Source organism: Rissa tridactyla, chromosome 1 (assembly GCF_028500815.1).
Source record: "Rissa tridactyla isolate bRisTri1 chromosome 1, bRisTri1.patW.cur.20221130, whole genome shotgun sequence".
Lineage (NCBI taxonomy): Eukaryota > Metazoa > Chordata > Aves > Charadriiformes > Laridae > Rissa > Rissa tridactyla.
The window spans coordinates 73,025,140-73,046,902 of NC_071466.1; the positions used below are offsets into that span (position 1 = coordinate 73,025,140).

Here is a 21,763-nt window from a genome sequence, read left to right on the forward strand (position 1 = left end):
GTCACCACTTTGATTCTGTGTTGCAGAACGCTCCTGCCTTTGGATCCACTTGCGTGCTCAGGGACGGTGAGTCTGTGTGTCTGGGAACAGAGGTTTCACAAAACAAGGAGAGAAGCGAATGCGGAAAGGAGAGCAGTTATTTGCTCAGTGCAGAAGCACTAAGGTCGGACTTTCATCATGCAGGAATGGCAGGCCTTGATTTTGGAAAGGTATGTAACATTTGAGGGAAGTTGTAAGAATTTGAGGTTTTTTTTTTAAAAAAAAGCTGGGGTAACATTCAAACAGATACTCATTTTTAGTAAAATGAACACTGGAGAAGTTACAGATGGGATAATGGCTTTTCTATTTGCTTGGATTTTTTTCTTCTCCCCCCAGTTTCTTTCTGGTGAATATTTGTATTTTTCTCCCTGTCTGATCAGTTCTGCTTGCCCCTGTGTGGTGAGTTCCATATGCAGAATGGGGAAGCTGTAGTCCTTAGGGCAGACTTCCCGTATCCATTGGTAATGGAAACACCTTGCAGAATTTCTAATACGTGAAATGTTTCTGTTCACCAGTTCTCACATTCACACAATGTGCTCTTTTAAAAGATACCCTCTTGTTCCCAGTCTAGGGAGCAGATCAAGGAGAGCCTGTGGGATGACCATTTTGTAGAATACGGCAGAACCGTGTGCATGTTTCGCACGGAGAAGATCAGAAAACTCGTTGCAATGGGAATCCCTGAATCCTTAAGAGGCAAACTCTGGCTGCTTTTCTCAGGTGAGCACTCTTAGAAAAGTTAGCTGTAGGCATCATCTGATTCTGAACATGGCAAAACGTTTAGGCAAGAAATCTCCCAAGGGCAATTAAATGTCATTTACATGATAGTGCTTACAGAAGAGAGATGATCAGCTACTGAGCTAATAACTGCAAGGAAGTACCCACGTAGATCTGTAAAAATTTTATCTCTGGATAATATGACATGATGTGCAGAAGAATTGAAATAACATCTGCTTCATCTGTGTAATTTAAAATTTAACGTCATGTTTTCATAGAATGATGTTTGTCTTCCAGCGACAATTAGATTGCAGCTTAAATATTGATTTAACCCTAGACAAATCAAATTATTGCAAAATAATGACATCTTAAAGTCGGCAGTCCTTCTCCTGCTTCTTGTTGAATGTTGGCAGGGGTAGCAGAAACTGGAGGTGGAAAAAATGACTCGTTTCATCCACAGATCTGGCAGAGCTAGAATGTGTTTACAATATGAGGTCAAGTTTAGTCCTCGATCCAGTATATGACATGTTCAAACATTTGTAAAAAGTATTCCTTCAGGTGGGGTTTTCCTCCTCGGAGGGTGCGAACAGCGCTGAGTACATTTCTCCCAGTAATGCTTTCTGCTGGGGAAGTTTTCTGCTCAATGTCAACATTAAGGTGTTTTGAACGACCTTGGGTCATATAAGCTTTACTGATATTTATTTTGTTTTCAAGACGTGCATTCTGCTAGGACTTTATTTCTTTTACGTCTGGAGATTTCACTAAATTCACAGACCCTGGGGAAAACCATCTTGCTTAACATCCTTTCGAGCACTAATACCCACAACACTAAGCGTAGCGTCGTCTCAATCCACTTACGTCTTCCTCTTCCTCTCTCCCTGCTGCCGTCAGACGCCGTGACGGATCTCGCCTCGCATCCCGGTTACTACGGACATCTGGTGGAGGCATCCATGGGCAAGTGCTGTATGGCGACGGAGGAGATCGAGCGTGACCTCCACCGCTCGCTGCCGGAGCATCCCGCCTTCCAGAGCGAGACGGGAATAGCCGCCCTCAGAAGGGTGCTCACGGCGTACGCGCACAGGAACCCCAAAATAGGATACTGCCAGGTGACAAACTCCCAGCGGGATAATGCCTGCTGCTTTCTTCCCCCTCTTTCTCTTGGTTTTATCATTCTCTTGGGAGTATTTTTAATGGTGGTTTTGATAAATAACGTCTTTTAATTTACGAAGATACATAATTTTAGATATTAAGTGTCATTGACCCTGGAAAACAAGCGCATAGGCTGGTACTTTGGCTTAACAAAAGTCTTGCCTCAGCGTTTTGCAAACTGCGTTTAGAGTTAAAGGAGGGGAAAAAAAATACATTTCTGATGCTTTTGTTTGTTCGAAAGTGTGTTTCTTACCCAATACTCGGAGACAGTGCAAAGTAAATTGGCCTGCACAGATAAGATTCATGTAGAACACTGGGGCAGAGGTTTAGTGGACTAAAGTTCTGCTCCTTTCTGCCAAAATTGATGACAAATTATGAAGTACTTTACCCAGCTGGCCAGCTAAAATAAGAATTTACCTTCTGTGCAGCTCCCTGAATTCTGATTAACATCAGACCGGTTCCAGATCCCTTATCCTCTTTCGAAATACCAATATGGGGAGCAGGGGGAAGCAGACCCAGAACATCTTGCACTATCAGTTACCTGCTTTGTAGCTGGGCAAGTCCAGTACTGTACTTTTCTCCATTGTTTGCTATTGGTCTCAGGAAAAGCAGTATACACAAGCTTGAAAAACTTGTTATGCCTTTGGGTTGCAATTATGTATTTGCTGTCTATTCCCTTTCTCTTGCTGGTTTATTTTTTTAGTTGTTTACATCATGTCAGGCTACTTTTCTTTCCTTAAAAATAGCCACAATTTAGCTTTTGTCAGTAGGATTTGCTGTCGCTAACAAATGCCATTTTCTCCTTTGCCCTTGTAAGTCTATGAATATTTTGACCTCCGTGTTGCTGTTGTATGCCAAAGAGGAAGAAGCCTTTTGGCTGCTGGTTGCTGTGTGTGAGCGAATGCTGCCGGATTACTTCAACCACCGAGTGATAGGTGAGCTCGTGCCTCTCTTCTTCCCAACTGGGAAAGGGCAGGCGAATGGCACCGGCGTGAAGTAAAATGCTCAAGGTCTTCTGAGGTCCAGACCCCACGGGCAAGGGGGTCCGTCGACTCGTGCGGTGTGCAAGGACAGCAGTGGTGGCTGCTCAGCTTCCAGCTGGGGTTGGTTTTGGTTTGAAGGGTTTAAACTGCAAGAACTATAAATATATGCTCAGCTTTTACATTTGTGGGTTGTTGTTTTTTCCCTGTTGGTCAGAAGGAGGTGGGATTTTTGCCTGTTAGGTAAAAATGGAAGAGCTTGCGTGTCTTGGTTAGGATCGCTCAGTATTAGAGACTTGAGCTGTTTTAGATGGACCTAGGAAAGATCTGCTAGAGTGGCTGTTTCTGGTCTGATGCCCCTGACTGCCTGGCTGCTGGAGTAACGCAGGCTTGCGTCTAAACTGGCCATTGGTAAGGAGGGCTGGTCCAAACCCCTCTGAATGTGAGAGGCAGCATCAAGAAATAAGCCCAGTCCCTCTGCAGTGCGTGCCGCGTACTTCATGTGCTGTGTCTCCTGTTCTTTGCAATGCGACTATTTTTAAGACAGTTGTGCAAACACCCACCTAACGCACACAGGAAAGAGGGCCTGAACAGCTTGACGCAGTAATTGCAGGTATGCATACTATAAAAAGTATTTGTTCTCTGCAGTCACTTTAGTTTCTCCTTCTCTTTAGTTACAGTGTCTGCCATTACACCATCACCGTAGCGAAGGGGGAGATCAGGGTCACTCGTGAGGAGGTGGGGATAGGAGGAAATCCCTGGCAGTAGTGGTTCTGGGAGCTAGAAATGGTGTGGGCACTCACGTTCTGCCTGGGGAGAAGGAGGAGATGTCTGAGAAGGTTTCTCATCTTTTGCTTGGAGGATGGGGTTGTCATACCTCCCTCCTGACACTGTGCTGCTACAGTTATTGTCTTGTCACTGAACTGTCAGGTAAGGTAAGTTAAAGCAGAGTTATTCCAAAGTTATCTGGATGCTTAGGATGTTTTGTGGTGCTTTGAACGCTATTGGTATTTTCAGCTAGTGGATTGGGCACTGTAACTGTCCCACTTGTCAGAACTTTGGTTCTTGTCTCCAAACATGACTTTAAACTGCCATTTCAATTACTTACTTCCATGTTAGTCTGTCTCCTTCCTTGATTAAAAAAAGAAACACAGCTTTATCTGCCCTTGTGTGTTTCTAGATATTATCAGCGTAGGGCCTGCCTTGATTACTGATGGCTTTGGTGCTTGTGTGTTATTGCCTGTAAGTTGCGTTCTTCACACCCAAATAAACTTGAATGGTCCTATGTGGATGACCCTAAATTGTAGGGTCTGCCTAAATTGTACCTAATTTTGGGTTTCTGTCTTGCCCGTCACTCACCATGGCTACAGCCTACATTGTTTGAGTGCTCGTGGTCTTGGTTGTCCTGTCTCTCTGTTTTCCTGTCCTCTGTACCTACAGGAAAGGGTGAGAAGTACCGTGACTCTAAAAAAGGTACTGCCGTATCTCACCCCAGTGCAAAGAGCCAGGGGCTTCCGCTCAGAAGTTCCCCTGCTCCCCCTAGTCGAATGGCAGCGGTGTAGTTTTGCAGCATGGTTGCTTCACTGAGCAGTTACTTCTGCAGCTCTGATTTACCCTGGCCTTTAGCATGGCCAAATAGGTGCTACTGATCTTGTCCTCCCTGCCCCTCTTCTGGTTCCTGTTGCTTGAGTTAGTGTTCTTGGTTTCACATTCCAGTCGACCTTCTTTTTTGATTTGCAACCAGCTCTTGTCTAAACTTTGTATTGTTTCTTCCTGCATAACACTTCCAACACCCCGCTTTTCCTCTTTGTCCGCACTGCCAACGCTGTGGTCCAGATTTTGATCTTTCTGTGACTTTGTTGGTCTCTGACCTTGGTGCCCGTCACTGTGCTTTTCCTCTTCAGTGTCAGCCAGAAATCTCTACAGTCCAAACAGCTACTGAATTAATGACCAGGCCTCTTAGCTCCATCTTCTCTTGCGTCTTTTTCTTTATGGCATTCAGAATATTTTTAAAATTTATTTGTTTTAAAGTTTTGATTTCAAAACGTAGGCGATTCAGTCCTACTCAGCCTTTTTACTTTTACCACATAACCATCTCCCTCCTTCAGCCCTGCCAGCTACCACCAGTCTGTCTTTTAACAAGCATTTGCATCATTTCACTTGCAAATGGGGAAAGCCTGCAGGCAGGGCTGGCACTCCGTCTCTCCTCCTTCAGGAACTCTCTCCATCCTTCTCCTTTCTGCAATGCATAGAGGAAACTATAAGCAGATAGCTGCAAGATAGAAGCAAGTTGTACTTGGGTTAAGAGTGGTGACAAGGGTCATGCGTATCCTTTTCTCCCGTTACCATGACTTTTCCATCGTCTCCATAAACCATCAGGCCATCTCACCCCACTTTGTCTGTCAGGCTGTCATAATTTTGCTATTATAATTCTTGAAACAGTGAAAAACCTCACTTCATTTCTCTGATTTGCCATTTCAGTCTTGGAGATGTCATTTAGTTTGCATCTTGAGTCATCATTTTTAAATGGATACCCTGGCATTTTCCTACCTCATTATGGTTTCATGTTAGAATACATTAGAGGTTCCGTTGCTCAGATGTCATGGTTTCTGGGAGCCTAGTGAAAAGGTGGGCATAAAAGTCACTTTGAATACACATGCTTGACTTTAATCTACAGTGTCAACATTTAATTATAATACGATCTTCTGCAAAAGATCTGGGCAGCATTGCGCATTTCTTTTATACCTCTGCTTTTGCCAGTCTCTCACATGCTGCCTCTGAGCCTGGAATGATAGGAGAGATGTGAGAAGGCTATCTCTTGAAAGCAAAGCACCGTGCTCGACGTTTTTCTCAGAAGCTCTTTGCATGTCCCTGGGCACTTCTTTTGGGTTTGTGGTGCTGCAATGTCCGTTCAGCCACCAGCCGAAGCTTTTTGCGGCGTGATGTGAACAGCTCTAAAGACAGAGAAACGTCATACCTCTTCTCTTATGATTTGGATGCAAAGCCAAAAGATGCTGGCACTCTGCCACAAATTGTCCAGGTTATATTCTGATTTTGGACAACAGAAGTTTTGAGTGCCAAGGGGATATATGTCTCGGCAATTTCATAGCAATTAAAGTCGTCTCCTAATACTAGCAGAATATGGACTATGAGAAAGAATGACTATGTGAAATAACTTGAAAGGGAAGATAAAATAATTGAAAAGCTAACCGCATTTTGTATTCAGGAGCATTTTTGATTTCCAGCATCTTCAGTTAAAGCTCATGATGTGGGAGATCTGGTTTGTAGATACAAGCCGTTTCAATGATAGGAAACTACGTTGATTGTGCAATAGCTGCTGACAAAGCAGGTCCGAGGGAGTAGCTGAAACAGAGCCCAAATCTGCTGCTTTTGGAAAGGCTGGTTGGGACAGTTAGGAATGCTTATATCTGGGCATCGCAGAAATCTTTTGTTCTTAAAATATATATATGCATATAAGTATATATTTATATTTGCTCATGTATTTATGTGTAAATATTTTTCTTCCTCTTAGTGTGTGTAGCCTTATCTGGATTTCCATCTTGTATTTTCTCCCTTAGAATGAAAGCTCTACTGCCCGCTTGCTTGAGTACATACACCGGAGAGGAATGTGTACTGTTATTTTCATTGCATAGATCCCAAGTCGAACAGTAAAATGCTTTAAGATTGCTTTCGCTAGCACTTAATTATTATGTGCTCTTCTAGCCAAAACCAACAGCTGCTGCTATTACAATTTCATTGCACCCTGAAGGCCCTTAGCAGAATCAACACCATCTTTTTGCAGAAAGTTGTGCAGTAAGGATTATGGACGTGAGGGTGGGGGCTGAGATCACAGCAGGACGATAATGGGATTTTTCATTGCCGCCGTGTACATATCTTGTCAGTTTAAATTTTAAGAAAGTCTTGCAGTTGATAGTTGACGGCAAAAGGCTGAGGGATTTGGGTCTTTTTAGTCTGGAAAAAAGAAGACTGAAGGGGGACCTTATCAACGCTTATAAATACTGAAAGGGTGGGTGTCAGGAGGATGGGGCCAGGCTCTTCTCAGTGGTGCCCGGGGACAGGACAAGAGGTAACGGGCACAAACTTGAACATAGGAAGTTCCATCTCAACATGAAGAGGAACTTCTTTCCCTTGAGGGTGGCAGAGCCCTGGCACAGGCTGCCCAGAGAGGTGTTGGAGTCTCCAACTCTGGAGACATTCAAAACCCACCTGGATGCATTCTGGTGCAACCTGCTGTAGGTGACCCTGCTCTGGCAGGGGGTTGGACTAGATGATCTCCAGAGGTCCCTTCCAACCCCTACTATGCTGTGATTAGCTTTAAAGAGTACTTTTTCCTGGCTAATACTGATTCTTTATGCCTTGTAGGTGCTCAGGTAGACCAGTCGGTGTTCGAAGAGCTTATAAAAGAGCAACTTCCAGAGCTGGCTGAACATATGAAGGATCTGACAACCTTAGCTTCCATCTCTCTTTCCTGGTTCCTTACCCTTTTCCTTAGCATCATGCCACTGGAAAGTGCTGTGAATGTTGTGGACTGCTTCTTCTATGACGGGATCAAAGCCATTTTCCAGCTGGGCTTGGCCATACTGGAAGCCAATGCCGTGGATCTGTGTAACAGCAAGGACGATGGGCAGGCCCTGATGATCCTGAGCAGGTATGGCCACGCAGGAGTGCTCCTTCCATTGCGGACTCTTTTGCTGTAAAACAAAGGCATTTGGGTGCTGCTGTGATAATGACAGGGCTCTGTAGGCACCGGTGGGACCCTCCATGTTACCTTGCTGCTGCTGCTGCTTTCATAGTGCCTTGCCTTAAACAATGGGCTTTGTACGTCAGACAAGGAGATGTCCTGGGAAATTTCCTGGCAGCGCCAAGACATGCATCGACTGTGTCAATGTGCAATATTTACTGCTGCTCTTCGTGCCTTCCCTGGAGTGACGGGCTTCCTGCTCCAGACTTCAAGGAGACAGAAGTTTTCTTCCTTGGGCAGCATTTAGTCATTTGGCTGGCTTGCCATTCCTCGGATGAGTAATCACAAAAGCATTTTTGAAAAGCCTAGCAGCCCATAAAACAGTTTATTTCTAAGTCTTGAGCCGTAAGACTTGTATGCTTGTTTATCTAGAGAAGAGCACAGTGCAAAGTAATCCGTGTTGCCTGTATTTCTTCCCTTCAGGTTTTTAGAGCACGTCAAAAATGAGGAAAGCCCTCTGCCACCTATTGGTAACCACCACGCGTTCTTCAGCGACGACCAGGAAGCCTCTCCAGTGACTGAAATAGCTAACCTGATTCATGACTCCTATGAGGTGAGGTACTGCTCTCTGTCTAGATCAGTTAAGTTACAGTTTTTAAAAAGAAAAAGGTTAAATTTAACGTGGATGTTTTGAATGTTAATACATAGCTTTACAGATTCTTTGAATAAGTGCTCAAATGCACAATGCTAAGTGTATTATAAACACCTACACTGGCAGGTCAATTAGAGACCAGGTATGCTTTTTCTTCAAGGACTCACAACACTTTAGAAGTTGTGTTTCCAGTAAATGAGAAATATAAATATCATAAAATACTATAAAAATAATAAACTTCTGTTCCTCCCCTGTAGAAATTTGGAGACCACTCTGTGGCGCAGATAGAGCACATGCGCTACAAGCACCGAATCCGTGTCCTGCAAAGCCACGAAGACACAACCAAGCAAAATGTGGTGAGTAGAATATGGCTTCGGCTGAGGTAGCTTAACATCTCCCCTCTCGCCCAGCACTGTCAGGCAGCACCACCGGATCTTGGAAGAAGAAAGGATCATTACTGACTTTGGAAACAGCTCTTTTCCTGGGATGCGTGTGGGTTTGGTTTTAATTTTGCAGCCACGTGCATTAGTTTCTAGGGTGGCTTTAACATTAAGAACAACTGCAGGACGGTGAAGCCCAGCGCCTTGTCTCTGACTGTGGCCTGAGGCAGATTCCCCAGGGAAGAGCATAAGAAGAGAGCAAGCACGGTGTGATGCTTCCCCGGCCTCCTGTGACCTGTAGCTTAGGGACTTCCCGTCTTTGTTTCTAATAGCCCTTGAGGGATTTCTCTTTTCCCAGGTCTGTCTAACCAGTGAACCTAAAGAAGGGGGAAAAATTGCAAAGGTTTTTCAATACCACAATTTCTTAGCTGTAGCACGTAAATACAGCCCCTGCAGGGCTCATGGGCCTGCCATTGTCAGTGGTGACAGGAGAAAAGATTGTCACTAAGATGTTTTTTCTTTCTTTTTAAGCTCCGAGTTGTCATCCCAGACGTTTCCATTCTTCCTGAAGATTTAGAGGAATTGTATGACTTGTTCAAGGTTGGTCTGCCTGTAATGTAGGGGGTGCACCTATTTGAGGCTTCTGGGCATAACTTCCAGCCATCACTTAGCAGAGCTGCCTCGGACCTCGTGTCTTCTGCATGGGAGATATTCTTCATAGGGGACTTTGTCATTTTGATCTTTCTGTGGTTGCCCAGTTGTTAAAGAGGGATAGTAATGTACTCATCCTTCAAAGGAGAACCGCGTCAGAGCTTCCTTTCTAACTTGCTGCTTGGAAATGGTCCACAATACATTAGGTTCTGGTAACTTTCACATGCAGAATAAATTAAATAATATGTAGCTTTGCTCACTGAGAGCTCTGCAGTACTTCTAAGTCCTGCTCTTTTAATGGTCTTTAAAGGCAGACTCCATTTTCCTTAGGGGAGAAAATCCCCACGAATGTGTGTCCGTGCTGTTTGTTCCCAAATTTCTTATTGTTTTAATTTAATTTTTTTTTTTAACAATTAAAAGTGTTTCAGTTACTTTCTGTCAAGCTGATATTTGATAGAACTGTTATAAAAGTTATTTGGAGGCAGGGACATCTAAGCTTATGCAACTCTACTTGATTTAGAGGTCCAAGTGTGTAATTATCGCCCTTCATGGACAATTTCTTTTGTGCATTGTTCGTAGCCATAAATAGTAGGTACTGAGAATATGACTGTGGTGTGTTCTTAGCGTTATGTAGCTTTGTGGCTGAGAGCAGCTGTATCCTCCCTCCATTAGTGGTTGCGAGACGATGCTGCTGGGGCTTGCTCTTCAGTGCTTCCCTCCCGCTCCTTGCTGCTGTTTTGGAGCTTTGGCTGGCTTGCACTCCTCCCCTTTCCTCATTTCATTTCCCGGTGGTGGTTCCTTTTTTGTTGGCTCCCTTGCTCCCCTGGGACAGCTTGTTTCGTTAGGACTCTTTGTTCTGCATCAGCCTGTCCCTAAGGGAAGACTGATAGGGACAGTATCCAAACAGAGAGGTCTGAGAGAGAATAAATGAGCAGGTCGAGCCTGTGTAATGCTTATCCTGGATTTTCTCCTGCCCTCTGTACCTTTGGCTGGTTAGATATCCCGGACCAGATGTGGCTAATAGAGTTTCAGTACCCTGCAGCAAATTTCTTCCAAGAATCTGCCCAGTCTCCCTTCAGATTTATTAATTATCCATCAGAAATCATGAGAGCACTTGGCTGCTCTAATTGTAGACGTGTACTTTGCTTTTTCTCCCAGGGATAGTCTTGGTATCCTTATAACACCTTACGCAAGGAGAATTTTGAGCATTTCCAGCATACTTTGATGTGAATGCGTTTTTCTGCCAGAGCGCTCTCTCTCTGGTACCTCACACTGCAATCCCCCTTCTCCCGCCTCTGATTTCTCCTAGAGGGAACACTTAATAAGGTGTTACTGGGAGACGACGAGTCCGGTCGTCGAGCGACACGACCCCAGCAGGCCGTATGCCGAGCAGTACCGCATCGATGCCCAGCAGTTCACTAACCTCTACAGGCTGGTCTCACCCTGGACCTGCGGGGAGCACACCGACGTCCTCGCCCAAAGGACCTTCCGGCTCCTGGATGAGAACATGGACCGGCTGGTTGAATTCAAGGGGCTCGCCAGCTGTTTAGGTATCGGCTCCCCTACGGGGTAGAGGCTGGGCAGGGACTGGGTGGCACATGGGCAAGACGTGGATGGTAAAAAGCCATAGAAGCGGCAGGGGGGAATGCAGGCAGATGGTTTTCTTCGGCTTGTAATTAGCCTAACCAGTGACCTTTACTAATTTTTTGTGTTCCAATCACTTGAAGTCGATTAGATTGAAAAGACAGCCTAGCAGTATGATTGAATATTATATTAAAATATTTGATTTCTCATCCGATAGTAATTTTGTTGAAAATATTTTATGAATTAAAATTATACTTGGGTTTGCATGGAAGGCTATGAAATGCTTCAAAATAAGCGTGGCCAGCAGGTGGAGGGAGGTGATTCTCCTCCTCTACTCTGCCCTGGAGTGCTGCCTCCAGCTCTGGAGCCCCTGGCATAAGGACATGGGCCTGTTGGAGCGTGTCCAGCAGAGGGCCACGAAGATGATCCAAGGGCTGGAGCACCTCTCCTCTGAAGACAGGCTGAGAGAGTTGGGGTTGTTCAGCCTGGAGAAGAAAAAGGCTCCAGGGAGACCTCATAGCAGCCTTCCAGTACCTAAAAGGGGCTGACAGGACAGATGGGGAGGGACTCTTTATCAGGGAGTGTAGTTGATAGGATGAGGGGTAATGATTTTAAACTGAAAGAGGGGAGATTCAGGTTAGACATTAGGAAGAAATTCTTTACTGTGAAAGTGGTGAGACACTGGCTCAGGTTGCTCAGGTGTCCCTGCCCATGGCAGGGGGGTTGGACTGGATGATCTTAAAAGGTCCCTTCCAACCTAAGCCATTCTATGATTCTGTGAAATCCTCTCTACTGGATTGTTGCTCTCAGTAAACCTTTGAAATCTCAGTACACCTCTTTGTATCTGCTTCTTGAAGACTTCAGCTTGCACAACCAACTGCTGCATGCCTTGTATATTGACAATGACCAGAACAAAAAAAAAAATCTGGCCAACAGGGACTGAGCGCTGCGCTAGGGTTGGTCTTGAGGCTACCAGCCGTTTCACTGAGATGAGGCTGCCCATCTCAAAATCTGGCTGAAGAAAAAAGTGCCACATCTCAACTGTTGCCTGACCCCAGGTGAAAAAACAGAATCAACATTCAAAGCTTCAGTAAAAAACAATAAATCTGTATTCTTGCCACTTAAGCTTTCCAGGATTTTTTGATGTGAACCAAGCCTCCCTGTATTACATTGCTGTTTGATTCTTAGAGGGATACAACTTTAAATTTAAAAATAAAAAATTGACAGTATTTCAGTGCATGTGAAGGTTAAGAATTTCATTTCTACTGGTCATTGAAAATACGAATTGTATGATACGCACAGTAGTTTTCTCCTTTGGGTTTATTCTACAGAACAGCAGTAAGGGCCAAAGGGGAGAAATACTATGAACATGATGGCTCCAAAGGGAGTTTTCTGTCTCTGGCCTCTCACATCCCTGTTAATCTGTGGCCACACACAGCCTTTGCTAGATTCCCTGCTATTCTCCTGGATATTTTTAAACGATGCTGAAGTTCCATAGGGTTAGGTATTCCCCGTCTATTTTACAAGAACAAAGACCAAGCCAGATGTCTCTCACCTGCTGTTCCTCGTGGACAGGCACAACTTAAAACATTTCAATATAATATACTGGCCATATGTTTTCATGTATTGTCCATGTAAACAATTATCTTTTGTGCACAGAGAGATGCCTGATGTATTTTAAACTGTGTAAGTAAACGATCTGGTCCACTTCCGTCTTGTTTGTTTTTTTTTTTTTTTTCCTTGCAGATGTTATGTATAATGGAGAAATGAATGAAAAGATAAAGTTACTATATCAGCTGCATATCCCACCGGGTAAGAAATTTGAAAGGGAATGAATACCTCGGGTTTCCCTCGAAACTCTTGCTTAAAGCTTTTGGGAAAAGGCTGCTTAATGAAGCAGCCCGTCGTGCTTCCTTTAGCTGGGAGCATATAGGATTTGCGTTTGTAGTTATGCTTACCACATTTTAAAATTTACTCCAGTCGAAAACCTTTTTGGGGGCCAGTTGCAGATAGAGAGTGTTAAGGCTCACATCTGCTGCACTCAGAGATCTTTTGCAGGCAATTAGATGGGTACTTCTAGAGAAAATCTTGAACTGGAACAACATTTTGGATGGCTGGCACTCCACGTACAGTAGAAATCTCCTTATCACATCTTGATCCAGTTTTGATTAGGTGACAAAATTCTTTGGTAGTTTCTCAGTGCAGGGTTTTTAATTAAACGTGCCGTTCTTGGCAAACTTCCAACTCTCTCACTGCAGCACCAGTCTTACTTACATTAACATAATTTTACAGTATGATTTAATGAAGTGCTGTTTAAAAACACCTTTGACTGATTATTTTGCTTTCTTCAAATATGTACATTTTAAAAGCATAAATAACCATTATGCAGCACTGGAAGGATTAATAATTACATTTTTAATGGGTTTTTTTTGATAGCTCTCACAGAAAATGAACGAGACAGCCAGTCACCGTTAAAGAATCCTTTGCTGTCGACTTCGAGACCACTTGTCATTGGAAAATCAAATGGTATGTCTGAAATGGTTCTCTAATGCGTGTGCATATGAGATAACCAACTTTCCATTTGTTACCCCTACTCTGTTATCTCCACGCTCAGCATTTTATTTTGAAGGTCAGGATACTGCAGTGACTTGAAAACTTAACTCTCCTTTTTGTGTCTGCTCCACAAAAGGTGATGCAGTAGATTACCAAAAGCAGTTGAAGCAGATGCTGAAGGATCTCGCCAAAGAAAAGGACACTAAAACTGAAAAAGAATTGCCAAAAATGAGCCAGGTGTGTATACTAGGGGCTGCGGTCTGTTTTTAAAGAAGTGGAGAGTACTCAAAAATGAAATGACTGAATACAACAGTTTAGCTCTTTCTGAGAAAGTGTAACTTCAAACTGAGCTTAGATTCGGTCTTTCAGGTTTGAAGGATTGGGCTACTCTGATCCAAGGAGCAGTGGTCATGTTTAAAAACTCTCAGCCCCCTTTCTGGCAGCTCCCTCCATCACCAACTGGGACTTCCCCGTTGTAGCCAAACACTGACTAGAAGTGCACGAAGTAAGACAGTTAAAGGGTCTCATCACCTTACCGTCTCCTCCATGCTGCCAGTACAGCTTTGCGTATGTTGTTGGCATGAGGGAAAAAGGGTCCTGTATTAGTTAAATGCACAGACATGCAAAGAAATATGGGACTACACACAGAATACCTTCTGCGCTGGTGTTGTTAAATAAAGTTGTAAATGGGTGGCATGTAGCTAACCTCTTAGCTCAGCAGGACCACATAATCTCTCATAAAGGCATCACTTCATTGAATTTCTTGAGTTAGCAGCCATCCTGTGACTGTATGGAGATTGAGGCCTCACAAATTTCCTAATAGGATACGGAAACATCCTCTCCTAGCCCGATAATCACCTGTGATGGGTGAGTGAAGGAAGGGAGGGGAGAAAGTAGTTGGGCAGGGAAGATGTCTGAATTTTATTATTATAAGAAAAAGAGCTGGGTAAAGATGGAGAGAAGCAGCAGAAGGGGAGTTGCTTGCCGCAGAAGGGGAGTTGCTTGCAGGCTTGTGGATGGCTATTTTAGTTGTAATTTGTTCTCTAAAACGGCCACAGACTGTATCCCTTGCCTTGTATTTTGCCCTTTGGTCATCTGGGAGGTCCTGATCTCCTTCATCAAGGCAGCACAATACTTTTCTGCTCTGTTCCCTTTTTGATTTGCAGCACCAAGGTTTCCTAGCATCAGTGGGGGTTGAAATCCCTTTGCTAGCGTTTTTTTTTTTTTAAAAGAGCAAGTCTGTACGCAGCATTCTGCCTTCCTTCGCAATACCATGCCCTTGCCTGACGCCTACAGTTACCCATTGCGTGGCAGTTCAATAGTTTTGATTTTAGCTTTTCATCCTTTACAGAGGGAATTCATTCAGTTCTGCAAAACCCTGTATAGCATGTTCCATGAAGATCCAGAGGAGAATGATTTGTATCAAGCCATCGCCACCGTGACCACGCTGCTACTTCAGATTGGAGAAGTAGGACAACGAAGCATCAGCCTGGGGAGCGGATCGGACGAGTTCACGGAGGACATACAGCCTGAGGCCTCTGCTTCAGACCAGGATGCTGTTTTTACGGACACTGTGAGGACTCCTCACAAAGACTCTCAACCTTCACCTGTGACTGAAGGGGACTGGACTGTCTCTTTTGAACACATTTTAGCATCCCTCTTGACTGAACAATCATTAGTTAATTTCTTTGAAAAACCCTTAGAACTGAAGCCAAAACTCGAGAATGCGAAGCTGAATCAATATAGTCTCAAAACAAATGGAACAAGCTGCCAGTCACGGGGCGAACATACAAAACTAAACACACAGTCATAGCAAACCTGTCAAAAATAAAATGCACTGAAATTATGCCAAAGCACATACTGTAAAAGGCTTTCAGATAGCAGTGGACTTTTTGTAAACAATTTGTTGGTCTGTGGTTTTCAGTTTAAGAGCTTTAAAAGCTAAAGGGTGTGTAGGTTTGTTTTGTGCCGTTGATTTATTAATTATCTTCTTGTTTTGAATGTAAAAGGAAACATCTGTCTACAGCGTGAAGACACTGAAGCTCTCTTCCGCACAGGGAGAGCAGAGGCTGGCTCCAGCTGTCTTTTTTTTTTTTTTTTTTTAAACAGGGGAAAACACTTCTCAGCTACTGTCCACAGTTTGTTTGGGTTGCCTTTTTTGCACTAATACTGAAAACTGTTTCAATGCTGGTAATTGAAACTATTTTAATATATTTGATTGTATTCCAATTTGTATGTCTTGCTGAAATGTTAAGTGTACATGGACTGTGCTTCTGATGTTGCTCTGTGAAACCATGCACTTTTCAATAAACCCTTTTTGTACTAGACTTGCATTGACGATATTTATTGATTTACAGATGGTAAGTGCCTTTAGTCCCTACTTCATTAAACAAATTCCCTGAGCTAGCACACTCACAATTAATTCACCAGTCGGAACTCCATGTTTCAGTGTAGTGCACAGACCTGCTTGGGAGAAGTCTACTCATTCTGTCTAGACCGGCAGGGGACCAAGTACAGAGAGTTTACTTTACCCACGAGAAACAAGTATTGATCTTACAGTTTGGGGGGGGTTGGCTTTTTTTGTTTGTTTTTTAAACAAACTTGGCCTTAACTTAAAATACCTATGTAATTAATAGCTCTTTATTCCCATAGGAACAAAACACTAGGACTTTGCCACCCACATACGAATGTTTGTGTCTCCTCCTTATTCCATTCACATATAGCAGAAGTCTACACTACCTTTAATTATGAAAATTATACCATTATGTACAAGCCCAAAGAAAGCAAGATACTTTAAAAGCTTGTCACCTGTTCAACTCAATGCTTCACGGATGACAGCTTGAAGAGACAGGACAATAAAAAAAAAAACCACCTTAGGAGTAAACTTTCTTTTTATCCTTTTATTGTAATGAAAATCAGTTTAATTTTCATCCACGTTGACTGTCTGTAGACCTGCAAAACAAGAAATTCTATCACCACCTATTACTAGGACAATCCCCTTTATATATACGCAAGTCTTCACAAGAAAGTCCACCTAGAGTTTCAAAGCTAATTTGCTGATCTACTTCTGTAAGAGCAAACTATATCGGCAAGTATTTCACCAAATGTTAAAACAGAAACTTCATGTTAAATCAATTCTGCAAATAGGCTACTTCTCAGATGACAAGCAGAAAAGGCTCAACCTGCTTGAGCTTTTCACATCACAGGATGTACTGTATATAGGAAAAAAACCTTAAAGACTACTGACAGTGTTTTTTTTATTCTCTCAAGATTCACATCATTGTTTCACTAAATTCTGTATTTACTCTTCAATGCCGATCAGGCAAGCTAGTAGCCCTGTTCTCTACAGCACAGCTAGTTAAAGCCAGCAGTTTGATCATGCTTTCCATTTGAATTTCGCCTTGCAGGAGGAGCGGTCCCACTTTGCTACTTGTTCAGAAAAAACACGGCGTGGAGGAAGAGAGATGGCATGCAACCTTACCTTTGAATGTTGTGACTGGTACATAGGTAACCAGTGTGTATAGCTTGTTTGGTGAATCTTCATCCTCATTGCGCTTTCTGGACAAACGCACACGGATTCGGTAAGGAACATTCCTAAAGTGAAGATGACAAGTTAATTTTCAATGAAACCTGTTAATTCACAGACAATAAAAGTTCTTTGCTCCGTGGTAACTACTCCCCTTCCCCAAATTCTTAAGCTTTGCCTATTTGTGCAAAGACATGATAAGTCAATTCTGTTTCTATCCCAGCATGACAACAAGAGTGAACTTGTGTACCTTAGAGATTGTACTGTTTGCTTTAGAGGAGCTTTTCTGTTTTGTTTTGGTTTTTGTTCAAGTGAGCAGGTAAGAGTTAAATGAGCCTTCAATAAGATGAATCCATAATACAGTGGGAGCATAAAGTCATACGTGAGCCGTCAGTCCACTGCTGAGCCAGGAAGTATATTCTGAAGCTGATCATGAAGCACAGCATGAACATGATCAGCAAGCAGCTGTTACTAACAAGCATTTATTACTTGCACAGAAAATAATGAGGGGGGCAGGGGGGGGAAATCTGTTCTGAAAGCCTGTCAAGAGTCAGAGTACTGCCCAATCTGTGTGCCAGAAGTCATGTGGAAATTCTAGTGAGCATTATAAACCTGAACCAAGATCTTATTTATGGGCATACAACTGATCAACATTTCTTCCTCACAAAGCCCACAGAAGCACAACTAAATCACTTAGATGATTTTGTTCTTAATGAGCAAGTCACAGCTTAGTGTACTCCCCTAATATTGCCCAAAAGATGCTGCTGAGGGAAGGCACAAAATTATTTCTTCACACCGTTTTTAAAGTAACCTCCCTCAAGTGAACTCAGGATTTTGGAAAACTCCTGCTCAGAGTGCTTTGCTCCATAGACTATGAGAAGGAACTTCCTCCTTGCTGTACGTTCTCACAGCAGACTTACTAAATCAGACGGACCCAGTAATTAAGACAAGGGAACTTACTTCGATTTACTCACTTCTTGAAACAAGTCAAACACATTTTTCACTAGTTTACTTAGATCTTTCACTATCACGCTAGCTGACACTGTGATTTTAGCTTCTCACGATCCTTCCAGAGGAAGGTATTTTACTTTGCGTACATTATCTATTCTAACTAGTGAAAACAGCAGTTAAACTCATGCTGGAAAAGCAGATGTGATGACTCCCCACTTCACAGAATGCACTTCTGCAAGTTAATACAAGGAAGTCCTGGTTACGAGCCTCGCTGCTAAGCTCTGAAGTTATGCTGTCACCTGGCTCAATTATTACTTCTTCATCGCCTATGAACTGGAACAGCTCAACAGGAAGGAGAGAGAACCCCTGCCCAGAACGACCAGTAACTTAGTCCCATCTTCCCACTCAAATTTTGAAGAAGAGTTGGCCTGAACACACAACTCCAGGTAAAGGATTGTAAATATATCATAGGCTAAATTCAGGAATCCAACTCCTAGAAGACATGGTTTAAAACAAGGGTTCATGCATATCGAGTGTTATCAATCACAGTATTAATCCCTACCACTTAACCTTTTATTATGGTTTAAGAGGTTCCACTACTCACAGGAGTCCCTTTGGACCATCTTCACACATGTCAAATGCCACATCAGCTGCCTCTAGCAACGATGTAACACAAGTTGTAATGTTTTGGCCCCCAAAACTACTTGTACTTTCAAGACAAGATTAATGGCCCCATTTAAAAGACACCTCATTATTTCTTTGTGTATTATTTATCAATTCAGCATGCTTCAAAACCTAATCCTGTTCAAACGCATTACACAAATCCCAGGTACTTAGCCTGGGACTGTAGGTAGCACTAAGAAGACATGTTTCTAAAAACTGCCTGCTGCAGTAGGGATTGGGGTACTCCGGTATTACAATACCCTAATCCTCACCCCTGCCCCACCCCAAACCTTGCATTCCTTCTTTCCTTTGCTTTATTCTTATCCGAGGTAGAATGAAGTTCTTTCAATTCCAGAGTTTATCAAAGCTTTGCTGCAAGTACACTGAGGGAGCTGAACAGAACGTAGAGGTGACAGGAAGAGTAGTTTGGCACGCACATTGTAAGAAAGGAAGCACTTGCAAAGAAAAAGCAAACATTGCAAGAAATATACAAATTTTTCTACCCCTCCAAGTCCTGCACCCCTACGTACACAGTTACAAGGTTCTTCCTCACCCAATAAGGAAAACTGCAGAAACCTACCTTATTCCTTTAGCCCAGACTGCTTTGTTCAATCTGGTGTCAATGCGAACATCGGGAGTACCCATTTCCTTCATCGCAAATTTACGGATTTCCTTGAGAGCACGCGGTGCTCGTTTCTTGAAGCCCCTAGGACAAACAGAAGAGCAATTTCTTTAACTTCAGGAAACTGTCAGCACAGGACACTTGTTGCAGCACTCAACCACTGACATTCCCTAAACATACAATCGAAATAATTGTGTTCAACAGCAGATAAATTGATGCACTGTAGTATGACCAGACCTTTACTCTGGTAGATAGCTGCTAACATTAATGTCCATGCCTAATAGAAACTACATGTACTTATGTAGAATAATTTCAGTACAATTTTGCAGCTGCAACATCTCCCGCATCTTATTTCTAGCATGTTGACAGGAAAACTTCTTGCAGTGTTACTGAAGAGATCAGAGCTTTCACAGATAAGGCCTATGGTTAATACAAACTTGACAGAACTGTTCAGTATTGAAATAAACAGCAGAAGAACAAAAATGATGCTATTCTGAATAACAGCTTCAGCTAAACAATATTTGGTCGTTATTTTCTTCATGTCATCACGACTGGACCACCATCAGAACTGGTTTTTTTGCAAGTATAGCTTGTCTCATTCCTATTATGGACAGATGTACACTGAAAGTTATAGCTGCAACGCGAGTGCTTTGCTGTAGATGTTATACCTACACTGTGACATGCGACTATAGTCTCAGTAGGGTCTAAGATCCCATAGTGGGCTATATTTAGTATTACATGCACAATACTGTTGGTATTTAGTGCTAGAAATCAGGGGTGGGTGAATGATTACAAGTGAGACAAGCATTAAACAAAGAGTATTTCACCCCTAGCACTTCATGCCCAAAAAGAGGATAACCCCAAAAGAAAAAACGATAGCAGGATCATCATCATTAATAGACTGAATTGACATAAACAATCAACAAGCAAGGCCAGAACATCTTATTGCCATCCAAAGGTACCATTGCCTCCCATCCTCACCCATAATTTTTGTATTAGCCCACTGTCTTATTGCTCTCCTATTTTAACTTCAGCAATTTCACTAATTGTTTTGATTTGGATATAGTTTCCTGCCACGTGATTGTAGCCAAACACATAGAGAGAATTCAAGGGAGATGCAGTTCCTCAACAAGTCCTCTCAAGCACTTTACTACTACACAGTGTATGAGGTTCAACATTTCGTCAGGTAAAAAGTTACTCTCATCTACGCACAACAAATATTGTTCAACTCAAAATCATACTCCAGTTTACACCTCACACAATTTAGCCACAAGCACGGAGCCAATCATTTGATTAAAACAATATTTAATTTCTAAAACTTTCTGCAGTGGGCTAAATTTTTAGACTTCGCTTGGGAAAGAATGACGACCTGTGCACTGAGGAAAACAGATCTGCCTTCAAATTACGTCCAGGAACACTCACAAAAAATAGAAACAGACTTGTTCCTGAAAGCCACCTGCAAGTATAGGTCCGCACAAGTACAGAGCCACTTCCTCAGGACACAACTGTAGCACAAGAGGCTGAAACATCACACGTTAGCATCAGTGCCGGTAAGGACAGCTGTTCTCTGCCGTTTAAAACCTACTGCATCCACTTCCAAATCCCATTTTACATAAGGCCAATTTCACTGATAAAGACAAGGAACTTACACGCCATGGATCCGCTTGTGAATGTTGATGGTATATTCCCTAGTTACCACCTCATTGATGGCGGAGCGTCCCTTCTTCTTCTCACCACCTTTCTTTGCAGGAGCCATCTGAGCAACCCTGAAAAGCACCCGTGCACATGTCAAACGCAGACTCAGCTTCCACAGACTTTTTACCCGTCACCTTCCCTCCTCCCGTCGTCCCCAGCTCCTTACAAGCCACACAATTCCCACATTCAGAAACTTATTTAAGATTAATTCATCCCCGGAGTCGCACCAGTTGCAGGTTTTAAGCAGCAACTTTTCAGCATCGCAGATACTTTACTCTCATCTCCCCAGCAGGAGCGTGATACACAAGCGGGACTCTTCGGCCGCTTCCCAAGACGACCGGGCTCAGGCCTTCACCCTTAAATCCACCCCGTCCTGCTTCTTTATGTCCCAAAGCCCCTTCCTGCTTCCCGGCGACCCAGAATGACAGCTCGGCCCGTCCCAGAAAGGAGATGACGGTGCCACAGGGTCTCCTTCCCGGGACTGACGGGGGCCTACGGCTTCCTCCTCCCTCGCCATGACCGTACTCCCCCTACAAGCGCCCCGCAGGCCGCCCGGGGCCCGCGCCCTGCCCGCCTCAGCGCAGGCCTGGATGGGGAAGGGGGGGCGGGGGGAAGGGAGATGGGCCCCAGCCCCGCCGAACGCGGCCCCGCCGAGGGGAACCAGACGGTGCCCCCCGCGCCGGGCCGCCCCCCACGCCGGGCCAGGCCGAGGATCGCCCCCGCCGCGGGGGTCTGTCAGGCGGATGGAGGCGGATTCGACGGGGCCACCACTCACCCTGCCCGGGCACAGGCCGGAAAGGAGCTCGCAAGGGCCTGTGGGAGCGAGGAGCCCTTCCGGGATGCGGCGGGGACCGACTGCGCCGGCGCAGGGAGGGGCCTGCTCAGGCGGCGGCGCGCATGCG

At 43.8% G+C, this 21,763-nt stretch overlaps 2 protein-coding genes across 3 annotated transcripts in view; one reads left to right on the forward strand and one right to left on the reverse strand.

Annotated features, from left to right (window-relative positions):
* The window catches only part of TBC1D8 (TBC1 domain family member 8), a 51,685-nt gene extending 35,954 nt beyond the window's left edge, over positions 1 to 15,731 (forward strand). For both annotated transcript variants that reach the window (XM_054212688.1, XM_054212693.1), the window contains exons 8-20: positions 27 to 209; positions 606 to 756; positions 1,645 to 1,859; positions 2,720 to 2,837; positions 7,266 to 7,551; positions 8,068 to 8,197; positions 8,494 to 8,592; positions 9,148 to 9,216; positions 10,577 to 10,817; positions 12,598 to 12,663; positions 13,288 to 13,377; positions 13,541 to 13,641; positions 14,756 to 15,731. In XM_054212688.1, the coding sequence (XP_054068663.1) occupies positions 27 to 209; positions 606 to 756; positions 1,645 to 1,859; positions 2,720 to 2,837; positions 7,266 to 7,551; positions 8,068 to 8,197; positions 8,494 to 8,592; positions 9,148 to 9,216; positions 10,577 to 10,817; positions 12,598 to 12,663; positions 13,288 to 13,377; positions 13,541 to 13,641; positions 14,756 to 15,217 (2,211 nt within the window). In that variant the 3' untranslated portion in view covers positions 15,218 to 15,731. The remainder of the gene's footprint in view (positions 1 to 26; positions 210 to 605; positions 757 to 1,644; positions 1,860 to 2,719; positions 2,838 to 7,265; positions 7,552 to 8,067; positions 8,198 to 8,493; positions 8,593 to 9,147; positions 9,217 to 10,576; positions 10,818 to 12,597; positions 12,664 to 13,287; positions 13,378 to 13,540; positions 13,642 to 14,755) is intronic.
* Positions 15,732 to 16,289: 558 nt separating this feature from the next.
* On the reverse strand, positions 16,290 to 21,747 carry RPL31 (ribosomal protein L31). The gene is made up of 5 exons (XM_054212706.1): positions 21,637 to 21,747; positions 20,816 to 20,932; positions 19,125 to 19,250; positions 16,886 to 16,998; positions 16,290 to 16,356 (listed from the first exon to the last, which is right to left on the reverse strand). Exons 2-5 carry the CDS (start codon positions 20,920 to 20,922, stop codon positions 16,325 to 16,327), a joined length of 378 nt encoding a protein of 125 aa, XP_054068681.1. The 5' UTR covers positions 20,923 to 20,932; positions 21,637 to 21,747; the 3' UTR covers positions 16,290 to 16,324.
* Positions 21,748 to 21,763: the final 16 nt, after the last annotated feature.

Coding starts and splice junctions, on each gene's coding strand:
- RPL31 (XM_054212706.1), bottom strand. CDS start 20,922: ATGGCTCCTGCAAAGAAAGGTGGTGAGAAGAAGAAGGGACGCTCCGCC. Junction 19,251..20,815: donor CACAAGCGGATCCATGGCGT/GTAAGTTCCTTG, acceptor TGTTTGTCCTAG/GGGCTTCAAGAAACGAGCAC. Junction 16,357..16,885: donor ACCAGTCACAACATTCAAAG/GTAAGGTTGCAT, acceptor CTTGTTTTGCAG/GTCTACAGACAGTCAACGTG.